Source organism: Aulostomus chinensis, chromosome 10 (assembly GCF_037954235.1).
Source record: "Aulostomus chinensis isolate RoL2024-O1b breed Wild chromosome 10, RoL_Achi_v1.0, whole genome shotgun sequence".
Classification (NCBI taxonomy): domain Eukaryota; kingdom Metazoa; phylum Chordata; class Actinopteri; order Syngnathiformes; family Aulostomidae; genus Aulostomus; species Aulostomus chinensis.
The window spans coordinates 17,372,244-17,398,047 of record NC_141329.1 but is presented as its reverse complement, the minus strand read 5'-3'; the positions used below and the strand labels follow the sequence as shown (position 1 = coordinate 17,398,047).

General features: G+C 40.0%; 2 protein-coding genes across 5 annotated transcripts in view; one reads left to right on the top strand and one right to left on the bottom strand.

Moving 5' to 3' along the window:
- Nucleotides 1-464: 464 nt before the first annotated feature.
- ift20 (intraflagellar transport 20 homolog (Chlamydomonas)) lies at nucleotides 465-5,369 on the bottom strand. Its single transcript, XM_086216197.1, has 5 exons — nucleotides 5,078-5,369; nucleotides 3,678-3,831; nucleotides 3,502-3,587; nucleotides 2,943-3,046; nucleotides 465-2,154 (listed from the first exon to the last, which is right to left on the bottom strand). The coding sequence occupies exons 2-5, from the start codon at nucleotides 3,802-3,804 to the stop codon at nucleotides 2,073-2,075; spliced, it is 399 nt and encodes a 132-aa protein (XP_086072323.1). The 5' UTR covers nucleotides 3,805-3,831; nucleotides 5,078-5,369; the 3' UTR covers nucleotides 465-2,072.
- A 1,030-nt stretch (nucleotides 5,370-6,399) lies between these two features.
- Nucleotides 6,400-25,804, top strand: part of sgsm2 (small G protein signaling modulator 2) — a 42,782-nt gene continuing 23,377 nt past the window's right edge. For 2 of the 4 annotated variants that reach the window (XM_086216192.1, XM_086216190.1), the window contains exons 1-8: nucleotides 6,400-6,668; nucleotides 14,327-14,402; nucleotides 16,130-16,298; nucleotides 20,807-20,974; nucleotides 21,883-21,950; nucleotides 22,216-22,364; nucleotides 22,538-22,672; nucleotides 24,737-24,861. In XM_086216192.1, coding sequence (XP_086072318.1) covers nucleotides 6,621-6,668; nucleotides 14,327-14,402; nucleotides 16,130-16,298; nucleotides 20,807-20,974; nucleotides 21,883-21,950; nucleotides 22,216-22,364; nucleotides 22,538-22,672; nucleotides 24,737-24,861 — 938 coding nt within the window. In that variant the 5' untranslated portion in view covers nucleotides 6,400-6,620. Of the gene's footprint in view, nucleotides 6,669-14,326; nucleotides 14,403-16,129; nucleotides 16,299-20,007; nucleotides 20,196-20,806; nucleotides 20,975-21,882; nucleotides 21,951-22,215; nucleotides 22,365-22,537; nucleotides 22,673-24,736; nucleotides 24,862-25,804 lie in introns of those variants that run through there. The other 2 variants (XM_086216191.1, XM_086216193.1) reach the window with 2 other exon arrangements.

The window sequence follows — 25,804 nt, the reverse complement described above, 5'->3', positions numbered from 1 at the left end:
CTATGTCCACCAGGGGCGACACAGCAGACAAGAGAGTTGCTCTTTCAAATTTTTCTTGCTCTTAAGTGGCCCCGAAGTGTGACATATCACTTTTCTTTTTATGTTGACATCTGGAGGACTGTGTAAACTGAAGTACCACTGATTTACATAATCAGTCTCTATGAGCCAATCAGCAATGCCCTCATCTTCCTGGGGGGTGGGTGCTGTTCAAAACTTCAGTGTAGCACTGGGGAAAAGGAGAATTGATAACAGTGTGAGGAGGGGACACAAGTTGTCTCCTGAAGGTAGTAAGGTGGGAAATTACTTGAAAGTGAACCAGCCTCCACCACTTCCTCACTGCTGTATGCTGCAGTGATGCTCTATCACTGAACTGCTATGCTGTGACGTCTTTACTGTTCTGAACTTGCTCACCTTATCTGTACACAGTTTTATATTCATATGGTCATTTATTAAATCATGACAAACTGGAGAAACATTCTTAAAACTCAACTTCAATCCACAAATCAAACATCTGAGAATATGAGTGACAGGTTTTACTCTTACAACTGCATTTAAAACCAGTCTAGCTGAAATGTGATACTTCTTCTACACGCTTCAATGACTACTATTACTGAAACACAACAGATAAAATGTAATACAGTACATCTCTACCTATTAATTTATTTTTGCCCTTTGCCCCATGTGTTAAGTCATATATCAAACTGGGTTTCACCCAGTCTTGGTGCTTTGCCACCAATTCTGCTTTCTCAAGACAGTCCTCCATCTTTAACTATGCCAAAGGCTCTGAAAACTTTTAAGTGCAGTTTTTCTTTTTCACTGGACATACCTTTGTAATGAACAGCAAGAAGGACACATTTGTCTACTCTCATTTTATTAGACATTCTGCCACCGCTGTTAACGGTACTATTAACAGTGAGACTGAACAGTCTCATTAAATAACCAATGTTCATGGTAGAAGACAACATTTTCTTTTCAAGGTACATGAAGTATGGAGAATTTCTCAATTTTCTCTTAAAAACTGAATTTTTAAAAAGTTGGATTCTGTCAAGTAAGCTACTGCAGTCGATGGAAAAAAACATCGTCTCACATCTCAATCAACTTTTGAACTAAATTAAATGCATCTCTGTCGACATTAGCAAAATAGACATGTTCACTCGTACAGACATTGTGTCGTGTCAATTAAAGACACGGCTTCAAGACTGAATAATTATTTTGGTTCTGACAGTTCTGTAAATGGACCCTGCTCTTCACCCATGTCCCATCACAGAGGCACATACCCAGCCCTGACTCATCGCTGCTTAGCAGCTTTAATTATGTTTTCATAAAAGCACGACAGGAGCAAAATGTATAACCATTAAGAAACCAAAAACAATTGACTCCATTTATCCATAAGCTTAACTGGAAAAACAACAACATATTTTAGCGTGAAATTATACAGTATATTCAAGTATAATTGTCATCAAAATTCAAACATGGGAGAAGCTAATACCTATGCTAGGTATGAAGAACAAAATACATGTGAAAATGCAGAGGATGTTTGTCAATGTGCTGTGTCTAAACTTTTGTGTACCATGATTGAAAATAACAGATCAATCAATACCATCATCTTTCTTCCATCTTTGTAATCGTTACGTATCCAATATACTCAACATGTAGTATTTCACTTGATACAAAATGCATCAGTTGAACAAGATAAACAAGAATGGTTCTTCAGTCTGAATCGTATAAATTATATTGTTGGCTGTGCATTCTGTGGCCCCCATAAAGTTCACCCTGTGTGCCTCAGTTTGGGAACCACTGAGCTTGTCAAAATCACATTACAATTTATTCTGTCAGAAGCAGCACAGCCTTTACACTTGCTTCCATATGTAGTGATTGAAATGTCAAGAAGATGAGCAAATAGAAAGCACCCAAGCCGAGTTTAATGACATGTTCAGCTGGCATGGGAGCTCCAGAATTGCTTCAGAAGAGGAAGTGCTGCCAAAGGACTGTTTGAAAGTGGCAGAAAAGAGGACAGGCACTGGAAAGGCTGAAACTGCATACTCCTGATGGTCATGGTCATGGTCACAGCCTTACTTCTGCAGGATGAACTGGTCAATGAACTCATTTTGTTCAGACTCCACTTTAGACAAGGCTTCATACTCAATGCGATATCTGAAATAAGCAGGAAAGAAATTTGTTTTGAAAAACAGTGAATTAAAGAAATTAAAACGTGAAAAATGAATTCACCTAAACTAATATTTCAAGCTCAGAAAAGAGCAGGACAAAGCAAGCAATCACCCTGTCCTGCACCTCTCTCTCAGCGATAAATCAACTCCACAAAAAAATACACACATTTCCACAGTCCACTTTTGTCTGCTGTGCACTGTCAATGCAGACTGTATAATGGAAGATAATTAACAATAAAGTAAACAAGGAAAGGGAGGAGAAACCTTCCATTAAGGGTTGCTTTTCCCTTCCTTGTTTTCATAATTTATTAAAACTATTTTTGGAAATGTTTCTTGAACTGCAAAGATAATTACAGTGGGGCATGAAGTAGTAATATCGGTAGACGGTCAGATTAAAGTCAAAAGCCCCAATGTCGAAGTGACTCGCGGTCACAAATTCAGCCAAATGGTACAGATTGGGACGACTGTAGTGTTTGTTCCAAATTTCCCCTGTAGGTGGTGCCGTTTCTTTTTTTAATCTTGGTGCTGATGCAGAAATGTGCAGTGGTTGCTGGCAGCTCAAGGCACACAAACTGGTGGAATCTTATCAAGCATAAAGTACATTGAAACGAACAGAAAATGTTTTATAGCCAGGAAAATTGAAATGCAACAGCTCTTGAGAAAGCTCTGAATCACTGAATAAAAACACAAATAAACTAAATCAGATCAAATACAAAAAAATTGTAAGGTAAAAATAAAATTGCAATTCAGTCAGGTTAACAGTGCACTGATTACCTCTCAAGTTGCATCTTCTTCTCTGCAATCAGAGCCTGAAGCTGCTGCTGTTGTGCCTCCCTTTGCTTTGCTACCAACTTCAGCAGGTTTCTTGCTCCAATGGCCTAAAGGTGAAGAACACACGATGGTAAAGGCAGATACTGTCTAGCTGAGCTGGTTAGAATTTCGCAGACCTATTGACCTAACATTTGTCATTATGACTCATTCTAGCAAATTAAATAGCAGTGTTTATGCCTGTTGCAAAAACAGCAAGAAGTTATCCCTCTAAAGTGGATTAACATGCACTTAAACCACATTTCACTGTCATTTTCTTTCAAGGGATTTTTCCAAATACAGGCTAAACACACACAAAAATAAAAAAACTAGCCAAGTATACACAGTCATTTGCGTAAGCTTCGCTGAACCCGCAGTGCACTAAGACACGCTGGGTGTGCTGTGCCAGATGGAATTCACAGGGTCCACCTAACAATGGAGATGAGGACAGCATGTCTTACTTCTGTTAAAGTCTTGTAATTTTTATGGAGTGAAAAGTGGTCATGGGGTGAGTTCCAAATCTTACCTTCAATTTTTCTGTCTCTGCCTCTTTGGCCAGCTCATCCACAAGCTCAATGAGACCTCCCACTATCTTTTGAAACTGTCCAATTTCTGTAAAAGCGAACACATTCTTAATGCTTCCTCTTTGGCCTGTTGATGGTGGATGAGAGAAAACACTTGGCAAACATATTTAGTTCTTACTGTCCAAAAATTCTTTGCACTCTTCCTTGAGTTCTGAAGTTTTTTGGCTGACATCTGGGTCCAGTGCTCGAAGCTTGTTGAGTTCATCAAAATAAACTCCTCCCTCTGATAATGGGTCTTTAGCCATGGCCACAGGACCACAAACAAATGAATTCTAGATAGGAGAAGAAAGAGCACAGACAGCACAATTGAAATATAGCTCAACAATGTCAGTATTATTCATACAGTTAATGGCTGATGCATAATGACAGATTTAACCCGTGCCTGTTTTTTTTTTTTACTGTAAAGGACTTTAGAAAGAAATTAATTCAGGATGCAGGAACACAGGTTTTGCATTGATATTAGGTTGTGTCATAGTGGTGACTACGTATGTAAACAAACAGAGGCAGACAATCACCTCGAGGCCTGCACAATGAACCAAGTTCAGTTAAAAAAAAAAAGGAACTAGCTTGACAATACCTTAAAACCACAGGTATGAATTATCTGCAACTGGGATTTACACTGCATTTTTGGCTTGAAGCACATTGTAGTCTGATATCTGTATCTGGCAAGCTCAAGAGTCTGGCCCTGCAGCTACATCTGGAATTCTACTATCTTCAACGGCTGGCAGAGATTAGAAGGTAATCAGTCAATAAGAATGGGGAAAGAGATGGGCATAACATTCATCTTTCGTCATGGTTGAATGATGCCCTGGTGCATGTTGACTTAAGTGTGAATGGAATCTTAATCACAATGTTGTCTTCTGTAGAGTAAAGTCCGTTTTTGTATTATTGCTGTCCAAGTAGATACATGATAAGCTGCTGAATGTCTCATACACAAACAACACACAGTTATTGCTTCCATGGATTGTTAACAACATCACAAATATAAAGTATGACATCATCCATTGGGTTCCAAACACCTATTTAGAAGCCTTGAGTTCAGTGTTTGTTTAAACCATCCCCATTCAGGTTATCTTCAAGCCTAAGGAGCTTCCTGTTAGCTGCGACAACAGCGGAGTCTTACACAACATGTGCCACGTTCACTTGTACTCAGAAGGTCAATGGATGGACAATAAGACCCAGTTTTATTTAATTCGAGGAAACATGGACAGGACCCATGCCAACACTAGACTTACACAAAGAGGAGTTGTTAGCCGACTGGAGAAGTTAATAAATTAACTTATTATTAACTTCGGCTTTAATTATAGCGCGGTGACGATTCACTCAAACAGTAAGAGCTGGAGAAGAACGCATCAACAATTGTACTGGTCAGCTTTAACGCCACTTGGCTACCATTAGCTTGCTAACAAAGGCCTGTAGGATGACTAAAATATCAATAATTACACAACTTAAGAACACATGCATTGGTCTGGTTTACAGGTAACCGTAGTGAACAAAGTAAGGGACCGAAAATTTCACCTGATTAAAACGTCATAGCAGTCCAGGCGGGCGGCTGTGTGTGACTATGTGGCATAGCAACCACAGCTCCCCCGCCCTCCGTCCGCTGCTGCGAGGGAAGCTAAACCCTCCTGCCTGCCGGAAGGGCCACGACGCGGAGTCCGTGTCAAATATTCCAAGCGTTGTCGCAGAACTCCGCGGCCAGCTGCTCTCGCTTTCTCAGCGACTGGTATATTTTTTCCGCAAACAAACGCGTTACACCAAGTAGGAAGTTACACACAGATATCACAGTCGTCTTCTTCTATTTCCGGCAGACTAGACACTCGGAGAGTACATTGCTGCCTCATACTGGTGAGGAGGCTTCATGGGATGGTGCCCCCCCCCCCCACCCCCGTTTTTTTTTTAGATGAGCGAGGCCTGAGGAGTTTTGATCCCGATATATTAAGCGCATTGTATGAGTGTTTATGTTGTTTATGTTGTCCAAAATCTCATATCACGGAAGTGATATGTTTTCAAGGCTAAGCTCTAAGGTTGCTCTCCTCCGACTGCAGTGAACACGAGGAACCTGGAGGAAGTTACACGACGTCGATAACTTCTATAAATCCATGACTGTAGAATTAGTGATGACTAGTTAGGGTAGGGTAGGGTAATTAATGTAATATGAGGTAATTTTTTAGCAGTCCTCGTGTACACCCCCCCCCCCCCCCATTATTACATATATTTATCCAGCATATACTTGTACAAATATGTAAGACACGAACTGCCGCTCTTCACTATGTATTGTTTCAGATATCAACACTTAAGACTAATTATTTATTTTAGTATTAGTGCTGGACTACATGTATGTGAACTTTTCTTGATATTTACGATATTAAGCATGTCGAGGAGGAACGGTGAGAGATGTTTTGGGTGCACGTGTATATGCCACCGCGTGACGAAGCGAGTCGTGTCCCAGTTTCTGACTCCTACACCGCGCACAATGGGCTACTCCGGCTCACATTCGAGGTGAGGTGAAAGTCATTTTAAACAAGCCTCATCTCAAACGATCCTATGTTGCAGTGACGTCACTTATTCAGCAGCCATCCTGCAATCCATTCCGAGGATTTCCAACATTTGATATTAGGACTTCATATTTTTAAATCATGTTTTTAGGGGTGTTTCCCAACACCCACTTCCATGTGCTCGCCTCACGAATGAAGCCGTTCAACGTGAATGAATGAATGCAATAGTGCAGGAAGCCTCCATCAATCAAACAGGGCCCACCCATCAGGAGAGATGCTGGGAACAGCAAGCTCTACAGGTGGGAGGCTGCAAGCATGGATGCATGAATGCTGGCTGCCTTTCCTCCTCCTCCTACTCCTCCACCTCCTTTCCGTGGCTGAGCAGCAACAGCGGGGACGGAGAAGAAGGCGGATCCTCGACCGCCGCTTGCGTCAGCGCAGTCCAGCGGAGCGTAGGAGAACGGTGACGGGAGTCAGCGCAGAGACGCGGTTCTGAGAGGCCCGGTTAACCGAGCTTCAGCGAGACAGAGCTTCTCTGTGGTGCAGACAGACGACACACTATCATGGAGGAGGGATTCAAAGATAAATTATTATGGAACGTCAAACGAGAGGTAGGCGCTTACGTACCCACCTCAGTAGGATGAGATGCGATGATGTGGATTAGGCATAGGGTGTGTGTATGGTGTGATGATGTGGTGGGTTCGGTTTAGGGTGTATGTATGGTGTGATGATGTGGTGTAGAATGACAGGAGGCTCAAGGCCGTGGCTGGTTTATTTTCATTCAAGACAGGTGGACTTAGCTGTACTGGGATCTGCTTTCATAAAATAAAAGAAAACCTACCACTTTCTTTGTTCAAACTGGTGTTACAGCTGCCTTTTTTCTACTGCTCTTTGTAGCTTGAGAGTTAACCACGAGCAACATATCCCATCCAGTGCTATATGGGCCTGAATTCAATCTGTTGCTCTTATGCCAGTACAAAGGTGTATCAAGGTATCTGTCCAGCATATTTGTGTCTGTTTCTACTAGCAGCGTTTTGTTCTTGGTGCATGTCTCACAACCCTCCAGGGAGGAAGAAATCATGGCTCACTAACATTCACATTGACACCAATTACGAACTGTGGGCATTTCCTTCACAGACATGTCTGTAAACCAAATGCAGCTGATCATAGGACCAGGACTGGGCAGTATATCAATATAAAATAATCATATTATGTTAGACTAGATATCAATTCAGAATTTGGATATGGCAGCATAAGTGGTGTCTCTTTCTGGTTTTAAAAGCTGCATTACAGAAAAACAAAAAAATGTTTTTTGTGAATTTACCAGACTGTTCCAGCTGTTCTGATAATTTCCTTTACCCACTTATATATTGATCTGTAATTTGCTCAAAATATTATTAATTGTTGATACTTTGTGAAAGAGCCGACACTCATCCCTAAATCAGTGTCATGATATCAATATCCAGGTTTCTGGTCAAAAATATAGTAATATTTGATTTTGTCTATGTCGCCTGCCCTGCATGGGACTTCATGTACCCTAGTAGGTCCAGGGTCAGTCTGTCTTGTGATTATTTCTTTTCAGAGACAAGCATTAAACAAACAAAAATCAAGTAGTTATTTAAAACTGCTGTACAAAATGTTTCACATTTTCACAATGGAGTGAGGAAAACTAGAATTAGCTTCATTTTCATTTTCTATTCCAAAAAAATATTCTTGCTAGGAAAACATAGATGCTCACATTATGAGATTGGGACATTTTCAGTATGCAAACATTTTTGAACAAGTGTGCGCCAGTCTCCATGTGACATGTTTCCTCCAAATTATGTGTAAGCTGTACAATAAGCTTTAAAGCACGTTTCCTCCCATTTGGCTGGTTTGTCAGAGTTGTCATCCACTCAATAGGCAGCAACATGTAATGAAAAAAGCAGTTCTCATGATGGATTCAACTTTAGTCCTCTGAAAGCTGTGTATGCCATAATACACCACAGCAAGGCCTTGATCTCCTGCAGGGTATACATGTAGTATTTTATTATCAAAATGATTAGATATTTTCCAAGGGAAAACACTGCAAGCCTTTCGACCTTATAAACAGACAAAATGGAGACACAAATTTCCCCTCATTTGTCAAATGAATGTACTACAGGAAATGGGTGAACAATCATTTCCATGTCAACCTGTGCTTTCATCAATGTGGGCATGAGCAGATTGTATCAGATCATGTACGCATCGTTTCAAGTCAGCCTGACATTGCGATACAGCATAAATGTCCTATGCAGCCACATAGTAATTTAGAATTAGAGTTTATGGTGAGCGCAGGGCTACAGGAGACTAGGATTGAAAAAATTCCTTGAGTTAAATGTGACTGCCCAGTATCACTTTGTTTTTGCTGGATGGTTTTAAACTGTGAATGGCGGTGATAGTAACGTGCAGAAGGACAGAAAATAGAAGGAAGCGAATCATAGAGACCGATTTAAATGTGTCACACAGCAAACTCATTAAAAGATTAACCGTGTGTGTATAGCTAACGTGTGTGATTTAAAGAGTGCGTTTGTGTATGATATCAGCTGTAATGTTACCATCAAACTTAGAATATATTATGCATAATGTTTATAGGACATTTCTTCATTTTCTCAAAACAAATCTAAGCTCCCATGTTTTGCTAATGAAGCTAAATTGTTTACTAAAGACAATTTCTGCCTTGGCCTTCTCTCATTTAAGGTGGACCAACTATGATAGCTTCCTACTGGTTGTACTTTAAGATTCCTGCATTTACCTAATGGCTTGTTAGGAGCATAGAAAAATATTTTTTTGTAAGTTTAAGAAAATAACACATTCAAAATAAAGCAAGTGTACGTCTTATCTGATAACACGATTCCAACCGAACAAAATAAGTGATAGAATAAATTACTAAAATAATTGATAGCTGTAGTCCTAGTGGAGTAATTTCCTCACTGAGTAAATCATTTGTGATTAACTCTGCACTCAAGCAGGTGACACAGGGTGCTAATTATGCACGTAAGTGAAGGTGGAGCACTGTGTCAGGCCGCTTAAGGGCCGCAGCATGCATTATGCTGACATATCTGCGGGTACTGATGTCCCAAGATTGCAAAAATAACACCTTGATAACATGTATGATTAGCTTTCTATCAATATTTGATGACAAGAGGGTCATTAGCTTGTTGAAGGGTGGCGTGCCGATTACACAGAAGCAACATCATGGCATTGCTCTGGCAGTGGCATGATGTTGCTCCTGTGGTAAGCAGACCACGCTGTCTACCTCTTTCACATTAAGTCTAACATAAAAGACCTTGGGTGTTCATAAGTTGTTATATAAATCCAAAGTTATTATGAAGTATTATTGATAACCCCCAATATTTGCCTCTGATTCAGCAAAATATGGAGGTGCATGTGACCTTTCATTGGTTGTGCACACCCCATTAAGTGACTGACATGTGGCCTACAGGCTGTTTTTCCTTTACAATGGTGCAAACTTTTAATTGTTTAAGTAATAGTATGAATTCATAACAGTGCATTCATCAGTGACATCAAGTGTCCATACTCCACCATTGACTCTGCTTTGAGTGTGTCAGCATGTTTAATGCATCAGATCCAAGGATGCTGACTGGCTTACTTATGTGTTACATGTGTACCTTGTTTTAGAAACAGTCAGCAATTGACTATGCTTCTGCACAGCTTGGGCAGTGTTTTTATTGCTCAGGGGAGAGAGATGTACAACAGAGAATAGACTCATATTTGATGCAGCTGTGAATCACATGATCCTCAAATTAAAAATCCATCCATCCATTTTCTTCCACTTATCCTGTTAAGGGTTGCGGGGGTGCTGGAGCCTATCCCAGCACCTTTCGGGCAAGAAGCGGGGTACATCCTGGACAGGTTGCTAGTCCATCGCGGGGCTAATATGTATAGACAGACAACCATTCGCACTCACATTCATTCTTATGGTCAATTTAGAGTATCAATGTAGCCTAGTCCCCAATTATGGGTCTTTGGACAGTGGGAAGAAGCCAGAGTACCCAGAGAGAACCCACATAGGCACAGGGAGAACATGCAAACTCCACACAGAAAGATCCCATGCCCGAGCTGGGACTTCAACCCAGAACCTTCTTGCTGTGAGGCGACAGCACAAACCACTGCACCACCGTGCTGCCCCAAATTAAAAATGATATTTAGAAATGAGCACAGTGAACAGCCTGTTCATGTCCACTCTCAAAAAAGATTGTTAAGGCTCCACAAATGTATGCTGAGAATGGATTTGTTTGGTGCTGGAGAATGATTAACAAAAAATTCAACTTGCAAATGTTACCTGATCTGTGCCTGTCAGGCAGTCTGTGCGCACAAATTTAACAAAGTGTGAAAAAATACAAAAGAATGTTGTAAATATTTATTGGCATTTATTGTTTAAGGGTGGCACTGTGGTGCTGTGGTTAGCACAGTTGTCTCACAGCAAGAAGGTTCTAGGTTAGAGCCCTGGCTTGGGCACGGGTTCTTTCTGTGTGGAGTTTGCATTTTATATTATCTTGGTTATCTTGGGCAGTGCAGTGCCAGGAATCTCTGTCAGTCTATCTTCTGCCTGTCTGTATCCTGTCACTGCTATCTAATTATCATCTAGAGTCACGATGATGAAGAGATAATTCCCTAAATGTGCATGTATTGCTTTTACATTTATATTGCGTGTGTGTGCGTGTGCCTATGTGTGTGTGTGTGTGTGTGTGTGTCTGTTTGTGTGCTTGTGTGTGTGTGTGTGTGTGTGTGTGTGCTTGTGTGTGTGTTGTTGTACTTGCTGCATATTGAGGTCTAGAATAGGTATTCAACCACAGAGTGAGGACATTTTTGGAAAGTGAGGACATTTGGTTTTAGGGTAGGGTCAAGGTTAGAATTAAGTTCTGGTTAGGTTTAGGGTCAAGGTTAGGGTCAGGCAGTCGGTTGAGATGGTTAAGTTTAGGGTGAGGGGCTAGGGAATACATTACATGAATGACAGTCTACATATAAGTACAAGGATATTTGTGTGTGTGTGTGTGTGTGTGTGTGTGTGTGTGTGTGTGTGTGTGTAAAAATTGTAAAGATCTGAAATTACTGAGGTTGGTATGTGCAGCTGTCTTTGCAATAGTATAGACTTTAGGAATATTTTCAACACAAATGTTAAATTACTCAGTAACTCATATATCAACTCAGACCAAAGTATCAGAATAGAGACCTGCTCCAAACTGAAAAAAAAAACCCTCCTGTCATCCTGACTTTGCATTCAGACATCCTGCTGTCCCACGCCCTACATGGCTCCAAACTAAATTTCAAACTATTTTGTGTTTGGAGGTCCCTCGCAAGCAATGTTGATCTGATATCTGATACTGTTTAATGTTAGGTAGGGTTTCAATAGCTCCTTACCACCAGGTGTCAATGTTAGACGAGACAGAGCTGAAGTGGAAGCTGACAGGTTGAAAGTGAGAAGAAAGTTGAGGCCTGCTTGTGGCTATATTTGGATCACAACTATACTTTTTTTAAAGATTTTTTCTTCTCTGCATACTTGGCTCGTACATCACACACAGCAGTGACTGAGATGACACTGAGCAGAACGACTGAAATTACAGCACGGCATTGCATTGCTCTTTGATAGGGGGCAAATTCTAACTGGGGATAGTTTTGAAGCAGTCAAAAGGGAAGCTGAGACCGGAGGCAATGCTCCATCCACATACAGCTGAGATAGATGAATCATGAGCAGAGCACCAGCTGAGCGCCTACTGTCTGTAGGTCACATTGTGATTGGTTGGCATCCCGAGATGACTCAAGAGTCTGCCTGAAAACAGTCAAATTTCTGATGTCACTGATGATTAGAGCCACCCAGATAAGTGAAATGACCTGGATAGTTTTGATGCTTTGACATCATTTGGGTGTCTGGCAGTATGTGCCTGACCCTGTCATAGCTGCAATCTGCCACTAACCCAAAAGATGAATAGGTTTTCTGATCAAACCAAGACTGATGTAAGATCGAACTGAGAACTCTGAGACCAAAGTTAAAGATCAAAGTAAGAAACTTCAAATTCAAAGACAAAACTTTGAGATCATTGTCAGACAGGAGATTAAATGAAAACCTAGAGATCAACACAAGAACTCTGAAATCCATCAGGGATGTTTTGTGTTATCTAGGGCTGTAATCTCCCAGTCGACTGGTTGATTTATTAGTCAATACGTTCTGGCTCGACCAAAACTCTGATTGGTTGATTTTTTTGCCACGTTAATTTCATCAGGAGGAAAGTACCGAAAGCACCCTTGTTTCACAGATAACAATCTATCGTTGAACACCCCCTTGTTTTTGCTATTTTGGACTAGCCCGACCCACTAGAGACTGACAGACTCAAGAGTACCAGAAGGCCCACGTCTAGTGGTTTGATGAATGTATATTTAATTTTGACGGTTTCGTTTAAAGTCAGTCCTCGTCCACCATGTCAAAGACATCTGCAGTGTGGCAGCATTTCATGAAAATAGATAATGGAAAAAAAGTCGAATGCAAAGTTTGCAAACAACAGTTAGCATATCACAGCTCCACTACAAACATGGTGTATCACCTAGAAACGGTAAGCTAACTTGTCCACCTTAGGTTGCCCCGTCAGTTTTGAGTACATGAACATATCAGAATTGACATTTCAATGTTTTAGTCTAATAATTGTTTTGTTTTAATTGTAAACATTCTTACAGTGGACTTGCCTTTTGTGTTTAAGAGTAAAGTTTTAATTTAAAAGTCTATTTGTGTCTCAGCCACGATGCTGAGCTCCTGTGTTCAGTCTCTGTCTGTGCGCAGGACAAATGATAGTGTCGGTCAATTATTATAACATGACATAAACAATTGTCTAAATATTCCTCAACAGGTTTTGTGCTGACAGTTGACACAGTATATTTTTCATATATAAAATAAGTCGATTTTTAGTTGAAATTTGAGGGCTTCAGTCGACCAAGAATTTCATTGGTTGATTGCAGCCCTAGTGTTATCACATAGTCCATGGTCCCTGATCAGAGCCCAACAGTGACTGCCCACCTTGACTTCTGAAATTGAAAATCCCATTCATATTCTCCAAAGGAGAGTTGATTAATTAGCCAAAATGTCTTAACCATCTGAGGTCCACTCACCACAAATGCTGCTCACTTCATAGGTTGTATAATGATGGTATCTGCTCCTGTGGAAGCCTCAAGTTTGCGGGAAATTAACCCTGTTTTAAGAAAAACAGGTTTTATTTGTCATCTCACAGAGAAATACTACACTATCCATAGTTCTAAAGTGTATCAGTAAAGTCTCTGATTGGTGGAGTGCAGTACTACCATGGAAATGCAGTCTGAACCAGTCACTGTCTGCCATTTTGTTTTAGAAGTTCCCACCATCATTTCAGAAGAACCTAGCTGCAGAAATATGATTTCCCTTTTTGACAAAAAACATGGAATATTTGGATAGCATATGGTAACTTACATCAGTAACAAGTTAGTGAGCGACAACAAAATAGTCAGTAGTTGTCATGAAACATAGGCATTTTAAACAATGCTGACAGAGACTCAGAATGACTGAGATCAAAGTCAGAGATCAAAGTCAAAGATTGAGTGGGAAGTTTTGTAACATTGCATAACCAATGGCCCCTGCCCTCAAACAACAAGTACCATAAAAGATAAAGGGATGAGGCATTTGGTTGTCATAACATCTCTTCAACATGATTTATCAATGGAGCAAAGAAACTGCTGATCTGAGAAATCGTCATATGACAAGGTTCAAATTAATTTTTTAAACCAGTCTTTAAGCACTGATCACAATATGTCAATACCTGTAAGTTTTGATAGTTATGTTCTTTTGGTAGCATTGGCTCAATAATTCATGAAGATTTCTGTGCTTGAGACTCAGCTACATTTACTGGCATTGCATATCTTGGTTTGTTTTCTGTGCTCCCCCCCAAAAACAACTAATACAGATTTTTGTCCTCGTTCAAGGATTGTTATTGGATTATAATTTCGTCTTGAATTAAAGAGTAAATTGACAACAAACAAATTTCTGCCAAAGGCATTTTCATTTTTAATACAAGAAAGATTAAAAAAAGCAAAGGCCAAATCTATGATTGATAGTTTTTTTTCCCCTGATGATCAATGAAGCACATTTCCTGAAAATGCCCATCCCTTCTCAGATTGACAGATAAAATGCAGAATGACTGAAATGACGGTCTGGATAATCCCTAGTGATTCTGGGCACAGCAGCAAACTCTTGCTGTCTTGCTTGTAGGTGAAGCAGATTATGGAAGAAGCGGTGACTAAGAAGTTTGTCCACGAAGACAGCAGCCACATCATTGCTTTGTGCAGTAAGTACACTCTGGAGACACACACTCACACACACACACACACACACACACTCACACACACACGTCACACTTGTTGAACTCTGCAGCTGGTGACTTGCTGCTGCTTTTCTGTCAAGGTCACTGCTTGACGTCAAAGTGTCTCTGTGCTGTTGCATCAGTGGAAAGTTAACAATCACTGTGAACCTAATGGAAAGCAATGTCAGGGACAGGCTGTACAAAATCAGATCTTTCCAAGCCCTAGACTCGTATGTGCCACCTCTAGCCAGGATGGTTGGGTTTGCAAGGGTGTGTTAGTGCTGGTCAGAAATCATGACTGTGCTTGTAGCCACCTGATAGATGATATTATAAAACCTTCTTGTCTGTTTCACTTAGATAAATAGATACGTTGAGATCATCTTTCAAAGACTTTCATTTTTACATGGTGGCAGAGGTGGGACCGTGCCAGCATCTTCCTCCTATTTATAATAACATTGTGCCATTTCAGAAGGCTAACTAAAAACCAGCAATTGAAAAGCTGAAACAATGCACTTACGCACTCTCCAAAACTTAACCTATTTGTTTCAAATGCCCAGATGATGTGTCAGGGTACTGTGGTGATGAAGTACACGAGGGTTGTATGACAGGGTTTTTTTTCAAATTAGTCTTGCAGGGCAATCTCCTTTCCCACCTAAAGTTTCTACCTCCCCTGGCTTCAGTTATCATTTCTCTCTACATACTTCTAACTAAAGTCATTGCATGTTGATTGTGTATCAAAATCTTCAGACTTTCCATCTTTATTATCAGTTACAGTCACCCTCCAGTCATTTAGTCTAATTTTAAGTTTGTGAAAATTGTTACACTTATTTATTAATGTACACTGCTAAGTCATGCATTAAAAATATCTTGATATAAAAAAGTCATAATTACATTGCAGCATCATCCAAGAGAACATGTTGTAGCTGTGATCCCAGATATCATCATAAGTTTAACTGCCAACTTAGAGAGCATTTCCTCCAGCAAAGGTTAGGACATTGTAACGTCTGACCTGTGTTATGATTCACTTGGTAAATAAAAAGGTCTTAACAGACAGAGAACTTGCTCATTCAGATTACTGCCTTTTATTCTGCACCATAGATCTTTTATGACTCACTTTGTTATCCCATAATCTGCATTCTGCATGATGTTGAACCCGGGGACTTCAGCAAGAAGGTCTGTCATTGTGGATTGTACATTGCGCATTCTGTGAAGCATAACAAAGATGCCTCATGGAATTTGTTAAAGTTTTGTATGTCTGTGTAATTTCCACTTTGTTGCTCAAGGAGAAACACAGGTTTGTAATAACCATAGATGGTAGGGTTCGTCCGTTGAATCTCTGATGTAGCGGGTTCCATATGCTGTCTCTCTATCCTTGTTTTTCTTTACTTCCGACTAGCTTCTGAGGGTTGTTATCTAACTAATCTATCTATCTAACACCAAACATTAGAACTACCCTCCCTTGAATAAAACAAGGTCTCTTGGCTATATGAGTGTGCAGATGTCTCCATAGCACACGTGTCAACGTGACCCCTCAGGTACACTATTGGAGATTGCATTGACATACATGGTTCATAAAGGCCAATAATTGATGATTTTTACAAAATACAAAAAAAAGCACACTGACACGCAACCCACCCTACATGCCGCATGTGGTAACATGTTTTTCTTTTTTTACATGTCATTCATTCTGAATATACCCTCTTCCCCTTTAGCTGCCATCGAGGCCTGCCTGGGTCACCTACTGAAGAGACGAGCAGCTGGTTTCCTGCGCAGTGACAAGATTGCAGCCCTTTTCACTAAGGTTGGCAAAGTTTATGACACCGCTGGAATGGTTTGCCAAAAAGTGCAAGAGCATCTCCAGCTGCAGGCTGATCTTACCAGGTTGGTGATAAAACCATCCCCCTCTTGTTGCATTATGGCTTTTTATATCCTGAGCTGATTTCCTACCACTGACAAGATCAGAGTCTAATATTTGCAAATTGAGTGGCCCTACAGTTTTTATGTATTCAGGACAATTTAAATGAAAAACAAAACTTCATTGCCATTGCAGTATGTTGCATTTGGCTGTAAGGCTCTGCTGTAACTGGGAGAGCAGCAGTGACTAAAGGACTACAGGGTACAGAACAGAGTTTGCAACCATAACAACAGAAATGACACTGATTAAGTAAGATACAGTATGAAAAGGAGGAGTTGGGGTGGAGATCAGTTGCAAGATGGCTGGCAACAGAAGAAAGTGAGGCTGCATGCCAAACATGCAGAAGGCAAAAGTGGGTATTGAAACCTGGTTTGGCAAACAGCTTTGGAGGACATGTAATTTCTCCTCAATGGCAGGATAGGAGCTAGAGCAGCTGGAAGCAGCTGGAAGTAGAGCTAAGTCTGGCCAATGGTTACCAAATTTGCATATGATGCTGTCCATAGTGAAACTTTGCTGATAGGCGCTAATATTAACATCATTGATTTCACTAAAGACGACTTGGCCAGCAGCCCAGGACTGTACTTGTTGCTGCTTCCCATGTGTTCTGACAGCGACCTCTGGCTATCTCGCTCAGCTGAGTAAATTCTCCATTGTGCGGAGCAAGCAGATTAACTCTTAGATCCCTGTAAGGTGAGTGTCCATGTCCAACATACATCCCCTTGCCAGGTTTAATATGTACACTATCTGTCAAATTATTGTTGACACAATTTCTCTACATTGCCTTGAGAACAATTTTTAAAGAATCTTGAATGTCAAGGATACTTTGACATTCAAGATTCAAGATAGACGTAATTGTCTCATGAAGTGAAAAAGTTGTTCTGGGCCATATGCCCATGCTGTAGCCACAACACAGAACATAAAATACAACACAAAAACAAGCATACAGTTGATATTCACATTCATATCATACAAGGTGCTGAAAAAACATGGTGCTACGACATGTGGTACAGCATATGTCTCTCAAGTTCAGTCATGAATATGTGTGTAAATACACAAGTGCATGTGTAAATATATGCACACATCTCAGAGCATAAATTACATGCATGATCTGTGCGCACATGAAGCTCAGAACATACATACAGTGCGCACATACATAGGTACGTCCCCCCAAAGCTCAGAGCATACCCAATGCAGTCACCTCAGAATTAAAAAATGAATGGATAACAATATTAATAAAGTGCTAAAACTGTCATAAGTAAAAGTACTAACCTGTGCAAAACACACACGTCAACTGTGCTCTAGTCTTATCTGACCGTGTTTACATGGTCACCAGGGAAGTGAGAATCGAACCAGCAACCCTTTGACTGCTAGACAGCCACTCTACCTGTAAGCCATGCCGCCCCTTCTAGTATTTGTAGTTAAATATAAGATCATTTTGTATGAAATGACCCAAAATCTTTGTATTGTAAATTTGTTGTTATTCTTGTTTTGAAAATGATTGTGACTGAAATGACTGAGATCCTTTGATATCTATAAAGACAAGATAAAACTTCATTAATCCAGAATATTGTGTATATTAAAAAGCTGGACATGAAACATAACAGCAAAATCATTTTGCAAAAGATAGTGAACATCACATGCTTCCTTCCCGTACAATAGGGAGGAATCATGAAATATGAATTAGAAAGTCATCCCCTGTTTGTCTGTGGTGCTCCACTATGGTCCCAGTCTACTACTCAAGGTGCTCTGATAAGATATTCAGGAGTTGAGTGGCTTTCTCCATGACACTGAGCAATTTCCTCAGAATCGTTGTGTCTAACGCCTCCACTAAAGACTCCATATCCACAGGCCAGAACCAGCCTCTCTGATGAGCTAATTGAATATGTTAGCGTCAGCTGCTTCAGCCTGCTACTCCAGCGCACTACGCTATAGTGTGCCACCAAGTGATACAACATCTGCAGCCTGGTTCTGCTGATGTTGAAAAATCTGAGTCTTGTGGGCAAATACAGGAGTCTCTTTCTTCTCAGTGCCTCGCTATAGCACAACTCCAGCCTGCATATCTATATAAGCCAAGTAGATGTACTCCCAGTTTCTCATCAATATTGTCAATGTCTTTAATTCTTTCATCCCAAAAACTATGCAGAGGGCAGCATCAGATGGATCTCTGTGGAATTTGTCTCTGGAACTGTACCATCCATTTCAGTTGGTTCCCTGCCCATGCTTTATCTGGCTCAGCTGCATGTCAACAACGTATTGCTTCACATCTCAGCTCTCGTTTGGCACATTTGTCTTCAGTCATATTAGCATCAACAAAGGTGCTTTGTGCAAATGGCAACAATATTACCAAAATAAGCCAAATAGATAACGTATGTACTTACGTGTATTCAGGTTCACCTCACCACTCAGAAATCTGTATTGAAATGGTCATGAAGGCTGTTTAAATGTTTTTTTTATTTGTTGAAATCTGTTACTTCCTCCTCATTCCTTCAAATACATTTTTAATAATCACAGAACAAAGTCAAGTTATCCATTCCGATCATCAAAATGTGTTTAGTTATTCCAATTGAAGTGTTGTATCCACAAACTCGGTCCAAGACATTTTCTAGGTACCTCCATGATGATTTATCATGTTGTTTTACGGCATTTTTAATAATCTCTGTGTCAGTCTTTGTTGTATAGGAAAGGCAATTCAAAATGGATAACCAGCAAGTAACAAATAGGAAATTTATATCTTGTGAGGGAAAGAAATCTGCCTTTATTTTTCCCTCCTCAAGGAAGGCCAACATGACACAGAAGTTAATTACACACAAAAGGTTTTATTATAAGATGGTAGCTGGTGAGAAATATGAGTGAGTGGTAGAATTTAGAATCTAGTAGCAGAAAGTGTCAGTTTTCAACACTGATTGAAACATCAGTCCAACCTGGTTTGAGTGCATTTGGGAATATTGTTCGTACAGCTTTGATCAGTTTCTGTTTCACATTTCATTGGCCTTCAATTCCCATGACAAAGTGTACACAGCATTAAAGCATACTGCTGTTATCTAAATCACAAGCTCCTGCAACAGTGCGTACATGCACGCTTGCAACAGAGATGAAGGCATGTTCCCATCCTCCCCCTTGCCTCTCATCCCACCTCTGGTCTACATAGCTTAATTATCTTGGTTGTCATGGCAATGGTGTTTGCGCGTGGTTTAAAAGAGGCTGCACATGATGTGAAACACGAGACAGAGAAAATACTGTAAGTGCAATAAGAGATGCAGCAATGAATAGTAGTTACAGCACAACAGGACTGAGTGGTCTGGAACTGTGGTTTCAGACTGTGGCCAGAAGGCCATGACTGCAGGCCACCAACTCTTTCAGTGAGTCAGTGGGGAGACACTAATGAACATGTAGAGTCACACTAAGGCTGCAGTGTTATTGGTTCAGATCCAATCTGAGAACAAAGTCAGATTTCTGATGTCACTGATTACGGACACTCAGATGATGTCTAAATAAGAACGACTGAGAAACCAGGCAGGATAGTGTCTGGATAGCTTTGATGTGCTATGACATGATGTGGGAGAGCAAACAGAGACTGAAGTCACATCCAAGTGAGAACTTGGAGACACGAGTAACACCAACCTGTGGCTCCTCAATTTGCAATCACTTTGGAATCAACTCCCATCAACCAGTCATTCTGCCTTCTCTCCAACAGCAGAAACCATGAAGTTTTGAGCCCTGGATAGTTTCTAACAAAGGCATTTTCTTACCCAGCACCCTCAAGCAAATATAATTGCACCCATCTGTGATCTCATGGGTTTGATGATCTTCAAAGATATCTTGATGCTGCACAAAAAACAGGTCTAAAGTAAATGGCACCTAAGGTAACCAAACACTCACCCATTTGAGGGGCTGTACACTGATGACCAAACCACAGATCTTACAACACTGGAAGTTGAGGCTATTCCTTTATTTTAGCTGTGGAGTACTGATCTTGGGAGTGTGTTCCACATTGAGAGACTTCACTGTAAGATTAATGATAGAGAACATTTCTTTATATGTCTTATTATGTTTTATTCATGTATATCTATCTATACAGATAGATAGAAAGAATTTTTTTATGTATATGTTTTAATTTGTGTATATGTCTGTTTTCTTGGTTTTTTTTCCGCCATTATTATTATTCGTATTTTCCAGGAGTAAATTTTGCATCCATCCATCTTGGCATTTTACCGTCTGAAAGAGAGTAGCAGTTTATTTGCTACCTGTTCCACTGTTTCATGGAGAGCTGCTATCATTCTCTTTTGAGCTTGTGCCTAATAGACCCCTAAGACAGGGGTGATAAGGGTTAATTGGAGTAACATACAATTATAAATATCTATACTTTGACTCGATTAATAATGAATAGTGTTTGTATACTTTGTCCCCCACCGTTTGCCGTACATACTACTGGAATTCTTGTTCATTATTTTCATCTGTGATTTCTGCTCCTTAGGAGAACCCAGAGTGTCGGACATGAACCTTTAAGGAGGCAGGGCTCATCCACCACCAGCCGCCCTCCTCAGCCACTGTCTGCTCAGGCCATCAAACACATCTGGGTCAGAACAGCGCTCTTTGAGAAAGTTCTGGACAAGATACTACAGTACATTGTGGACAATTCCAGGTGATTTAATTTTCACTTTTGTTGTAGTTAGAGAGTATTTGTTAATATATGAAACAGCTGGCATTCCCTTGAAGCAGTTCTTATTCATGTTCCCCTGGATGACATCAATCAAACAGCACACAGCATACGTACCAATCCATCCCATTCTGCTTGCTAGACGAAGGAAAATTAAACTGGAAAAAAATGATTTTCAGCACTTCCACACTTCCGAGCAAAGGTGCTAATTTTCTGCTGTGAAAGTATAAACGTTTTTTTGAAAAGGTATATAAAAGGTCTTAAAATGTAATGAATATGTCACAAATTTTCAGCCACCATGTTCTGCCATGTTTTCTTTCTTGTTGTATTGGACTTGGCTAGTAACACAACTAGCTGTCCAGAGTGAAAAGATGCACATCCCCGCTTCACTTATTGGACATTTTTTTCTACCACGGTAGTATAATATTGATACCTCCTCCTTATAACTGATACTGTATAAATGGTTTATGAATTGCAAATTATTAACAATCAAAAACAGCTAACAGCAATCATACAACAGCTAATGTGACAGAATAGCAGTAGGACAGAGTAAAATTTGCATTCATCACAAATTCTAATGGGAGTAAACTAAATCCAGTGCAATTATTACTTAGATATGAAATGTTGCTCTCTATTATTTTCTTTATTACTTTTATCCTGTCAAGATCCTGTTAACACATTTTGATCAAATCTTACAACATCAAGGTTGCACTCAAGCAGGATAAATACTCTTATCCCTTCCCTTAGATATCCAACAGAGATTCTGGAAAATAAAGTAGCAACAAATGCTTCATCACTTAATTACAGTACCTGAAGCCCAGTGAGATTCTTCATTAGAAAGACGTGTTATTTTATAACACTTTCCTTTGATTCTCTTACTTCTGTCCCTGCAGTAAGTACTATGAGAGGGAAGCTCTGATGCATGACTCTGTGTACGGGCCCATCTTAGCAGCCCTTCTGGGTGAGTATATTATACTGTCATTGAACTGCCAACATTTTTAAAATGATCAGATGCCCCTAAAAGATGACCAGGCAAGTCTAGTGAATGTTACAAAATTGAAACTTGGTGTTTTTGCACAAATTGTTTTGTGAAAGTAAAGTTCAGTGATTGAAAACTTTGAGAACTTCTTTTTCAAATGTAATCTTGACATTTTTAAATGACTAATGTTAAATTGGTGTGAGAACAGCCATCAGAGATCTTTCTCTGATTGTGTGTGCTGTCATAGTGGGACCCTGTGCCCTGGAATATACCAAGCTAAAGACATCGGATAATTTCTGGACGGACCCCTCAGCCAATGAGCTTGTTCAGCGTCATCGTATCCACGGTGCCCACCGGAGCCAGGATGCCTCTACCAGCCGTCGGCCTGCTCTGGGGGTAAGTGTCGAGACTATTTTATAGTAGAGCTACTTTAGCTCCTATTAAAATATCCTTTTTTAATGGGAGGAAAATTTGGAGGTGGACCAGGTGGGTATCTTCAACTGGCTGAATTGGGATGGTGAGTTGTAGTAGCTTTAGTAAACGCTGGTGAAAAATTCCTTCCTTTCTAGATCCGCAAGCGACAGTCCAGCTGCAGCATGTTAGAAGACAGGTTTGCCACATCTGCTCGCGAATATGTGGAGTCTCTTCACCAAAATTCAAGAACACACCTTCTCTACGGCAAAAACAATGTCCTGGTACAACCGGTAGGAGTGCACATTCTAATTTTGAGACAAGCTTTTAAATATCCTGTTTCTGTTCTGTCCTAAAAGTAATGGGTTTCATGCTGGCTTTTCTGCATTTCCTCCAAAAACCACAAAAGGTGCAATATGCACCTGTAACACATTTGATGTTCCTATCAGGAAGTCACCCAACCAAAACACACATACACAAACAAAAAACAACTATACACTATTAAAAATAAGAGAAACAATGAATATCATTTATTATGTGTTTACAAACAAAATATTCTCTTGGTTTTTAATCTCTGCTTTATTTCTAAATTGTACAAATCTAAAAACTGTTATTGATGGCAAAAACTGACACAAAATTTAATATCACAATTATAATGACAAAATTAACCGGATTTGTTCAAATGTGTGAAAAATGTACTCATACATATTAGGAAAAAAAAGCAATCTCCTGCTTCTATGATGAAAACCCACCCATAAAACATTGCAGCAATAAATTTAGGTTTGCTTAAACAGTGAAGATGACTCATAATATTCAAAGTATTGCCCCCTTTTTTCTGCAGACAGGACAGCCATCTGCAATCATCTTTTCCTGGCAAACCTATAAATCAAATTTAGCTGGATTTCATGTGAGAATTTAGACAGGCAGCAATGCTCATTCTGTGCATAAAAAGCGTGAGGGTTTTTGATGCATGTTAACAAATGCCTGGAGCAACCCATAACAAAGGGCATCTTTTGTTGCACATGTATAATAAGCATTCAAAAATAGTCTCTTCACAGCTTTGGGCCTTAAGTTGCTGACAGTGTTGACCCCAGAATACAACAATATGTTAGGTTCTTCTCCAGTCAGCAGTTCATAAGGCAAAAAGATCATAAAACTTCTGTGGATGTTGTTTTTACAAGAGAGAGGAACACACAGAGACATAAACTTAATCATTGTTCCCCCTTGTGTATTCTTTTTCTGTCTATTCTTTCTCTCTTTATTTGTTTCTGTTAGTGTTATATTTCATTTCCGTTCCTTCCAGAGCTCATTCCAGAAATGAAAAAAAAAAGAAGTAAAGTTCAATATTTTTTTTGTGGACAGGAAATTCGTCAATTGATTTTGTTTTCCTTGCTGTGGCTCCACAAACCAGACACAGTATCAAGGCTGGGTGTGTTTACATAGAAATGAATATAGATTTAAAAGTGTCAGTCTCAGCAGCAACACTTCAAGTGTTTCAGTTCTGATAGTTAAAACGAAAGTTAGGAAATGAATAAAATTGATGATATTGATCTAACTGTACTTCACCTTGTTTACATTTAAACATAGGGACAGGAGATGTAGATTATCTAGAATATCACACAATTTCAATCCAGAAACCAAAACCTAAATCTAACTTTAGGTAATGGTAAGAAGAGAGACTGCTCTCTAGGTTGAGCAATGCCCCCATTGAGTTTCTGGGTTGCCCACCAAACCTCACTTTTCACCATTTACGCATATATTTATTGTTTGTTTTAACCATTTAAAGATCCAGGCCCCGAGGGCTCTCAATTTCATGCCGTAAATGACAAAAACACAGCAAATCCAATTACCAACTTCTGCTAGTCCCAGTGTGTGGTAGCGCAGAACCGGAGTTCTGTGGATCACTGAGAAAGGGGATTACTGAGAATACAGCAGGATAAAAAACACATTGATTATACCAGACGATGCCTTTGTAAAGAGATGTTTTTGTTGTTAGCTGTCAGTCGTCGTCGCTATACTTAGCTACATTCTGGTATCACAAAGAGTAAGGCAAGTGATAAAAAAGAATCTTTGTGAGCTCAAGAGACCTATTAGTGAATTCTTCAAAGGCAAACCCTTTTCGGGTGAAGTATCACTTTAATTTGTGGTTTCCTGGAACTGGCCAAGAAATTGGAAAAACTAACAGTACTTGCAGATCTAATGACAAATACAAGCAATGGAGATAAATTTCACAACGCTCTTTGCTCTAGGTGTAGAATTTTTATTTGGACATTCAGAGTCAGAATTGTTTCATTTCTTTCTGAGATGTTTTCAAACCTTTGTCTGACATTCTGTCCTCTTCTCTACTTCAATGATAGAAGAAGGACATGGAGGTATTACGGGGCTACTTGTCACTCCACCAGGCTGGGGATAACCTCACCCTCAAGTGGACACCCAACCAACTCATTAATGGCACATTGGGAGACTGCGATTTGGAAAAGAGGTAGCCAAAATCGAATCAGCTGGGACTAATGATTTTGCAATTGGTTTGATATAGGGCTGACACGATTCCTCAAGTAACTTGAGTAATTCAATTGCTGAAATTCCCCGTTTAAATCTGAACTGTACTTTGCTGTGCACGTAGGGGTGGGCACTGAAATTCTGTATTACACGGCTGCATTATTTAAGACCAGAGTATTGATAAGCTTAAGTTTAAGTTTTGATATTATTTGTTATCACACGGCTTCAGCGTCTCTCCTCTCTGAGTCAATGCAGTTCCTACAAACAACGTGCATGCAGTACTCACACATAGAGGAGGTCAGTGCGTTTCTCTCACCCCGTCTGTGTCTGATCTGTTGACTTTCTTCATCAGCAGGATGTTTTATAAAGTCACCCCAAAACCCAGCGTGTTTATTTTTGTTTTTCATGTTTAAATTCACCAGTGATTCAGTTTTTACAGCAGAAAGCTGCATGTGGAGGAGACTTGTTGTTAATTGCGGAGTTTATTAAAACAGTCAAAACTACCGTGATGGTGAATGACATGGACACCAAGCAGGTGTACTTAAAAGATTAACAACTATATACGGAGGCCTTTAAATTAAACAGGAGAGTCTGTCTCTCTCTGTTAGGAACTGTCTGACCTTCTCAGAGCAGAGCGAACAAGTGAGGTAGGAGAGGAGGCCAGACTGATTACTAATCAACCATGGATCCTGTTGTCCTCAGACTGATTAGGAATGCCAAAACCTGAGTGTCCGCACAAATGAAAGCTGTGTGTGAAACACTGCAGAGTGTAACATCATGCTGTCCACAGACAGTCAGCTGTCATTAGTGTAACAGAAAGACAGAGGATCGTGTCTAGAAGGGAACCCAAGACAGCGAAAGATGGTGTAAGTTTCATTATTTAAGCAGAAACAATGATCACAATCAGTCTCGCGAGAGTTGTGCGA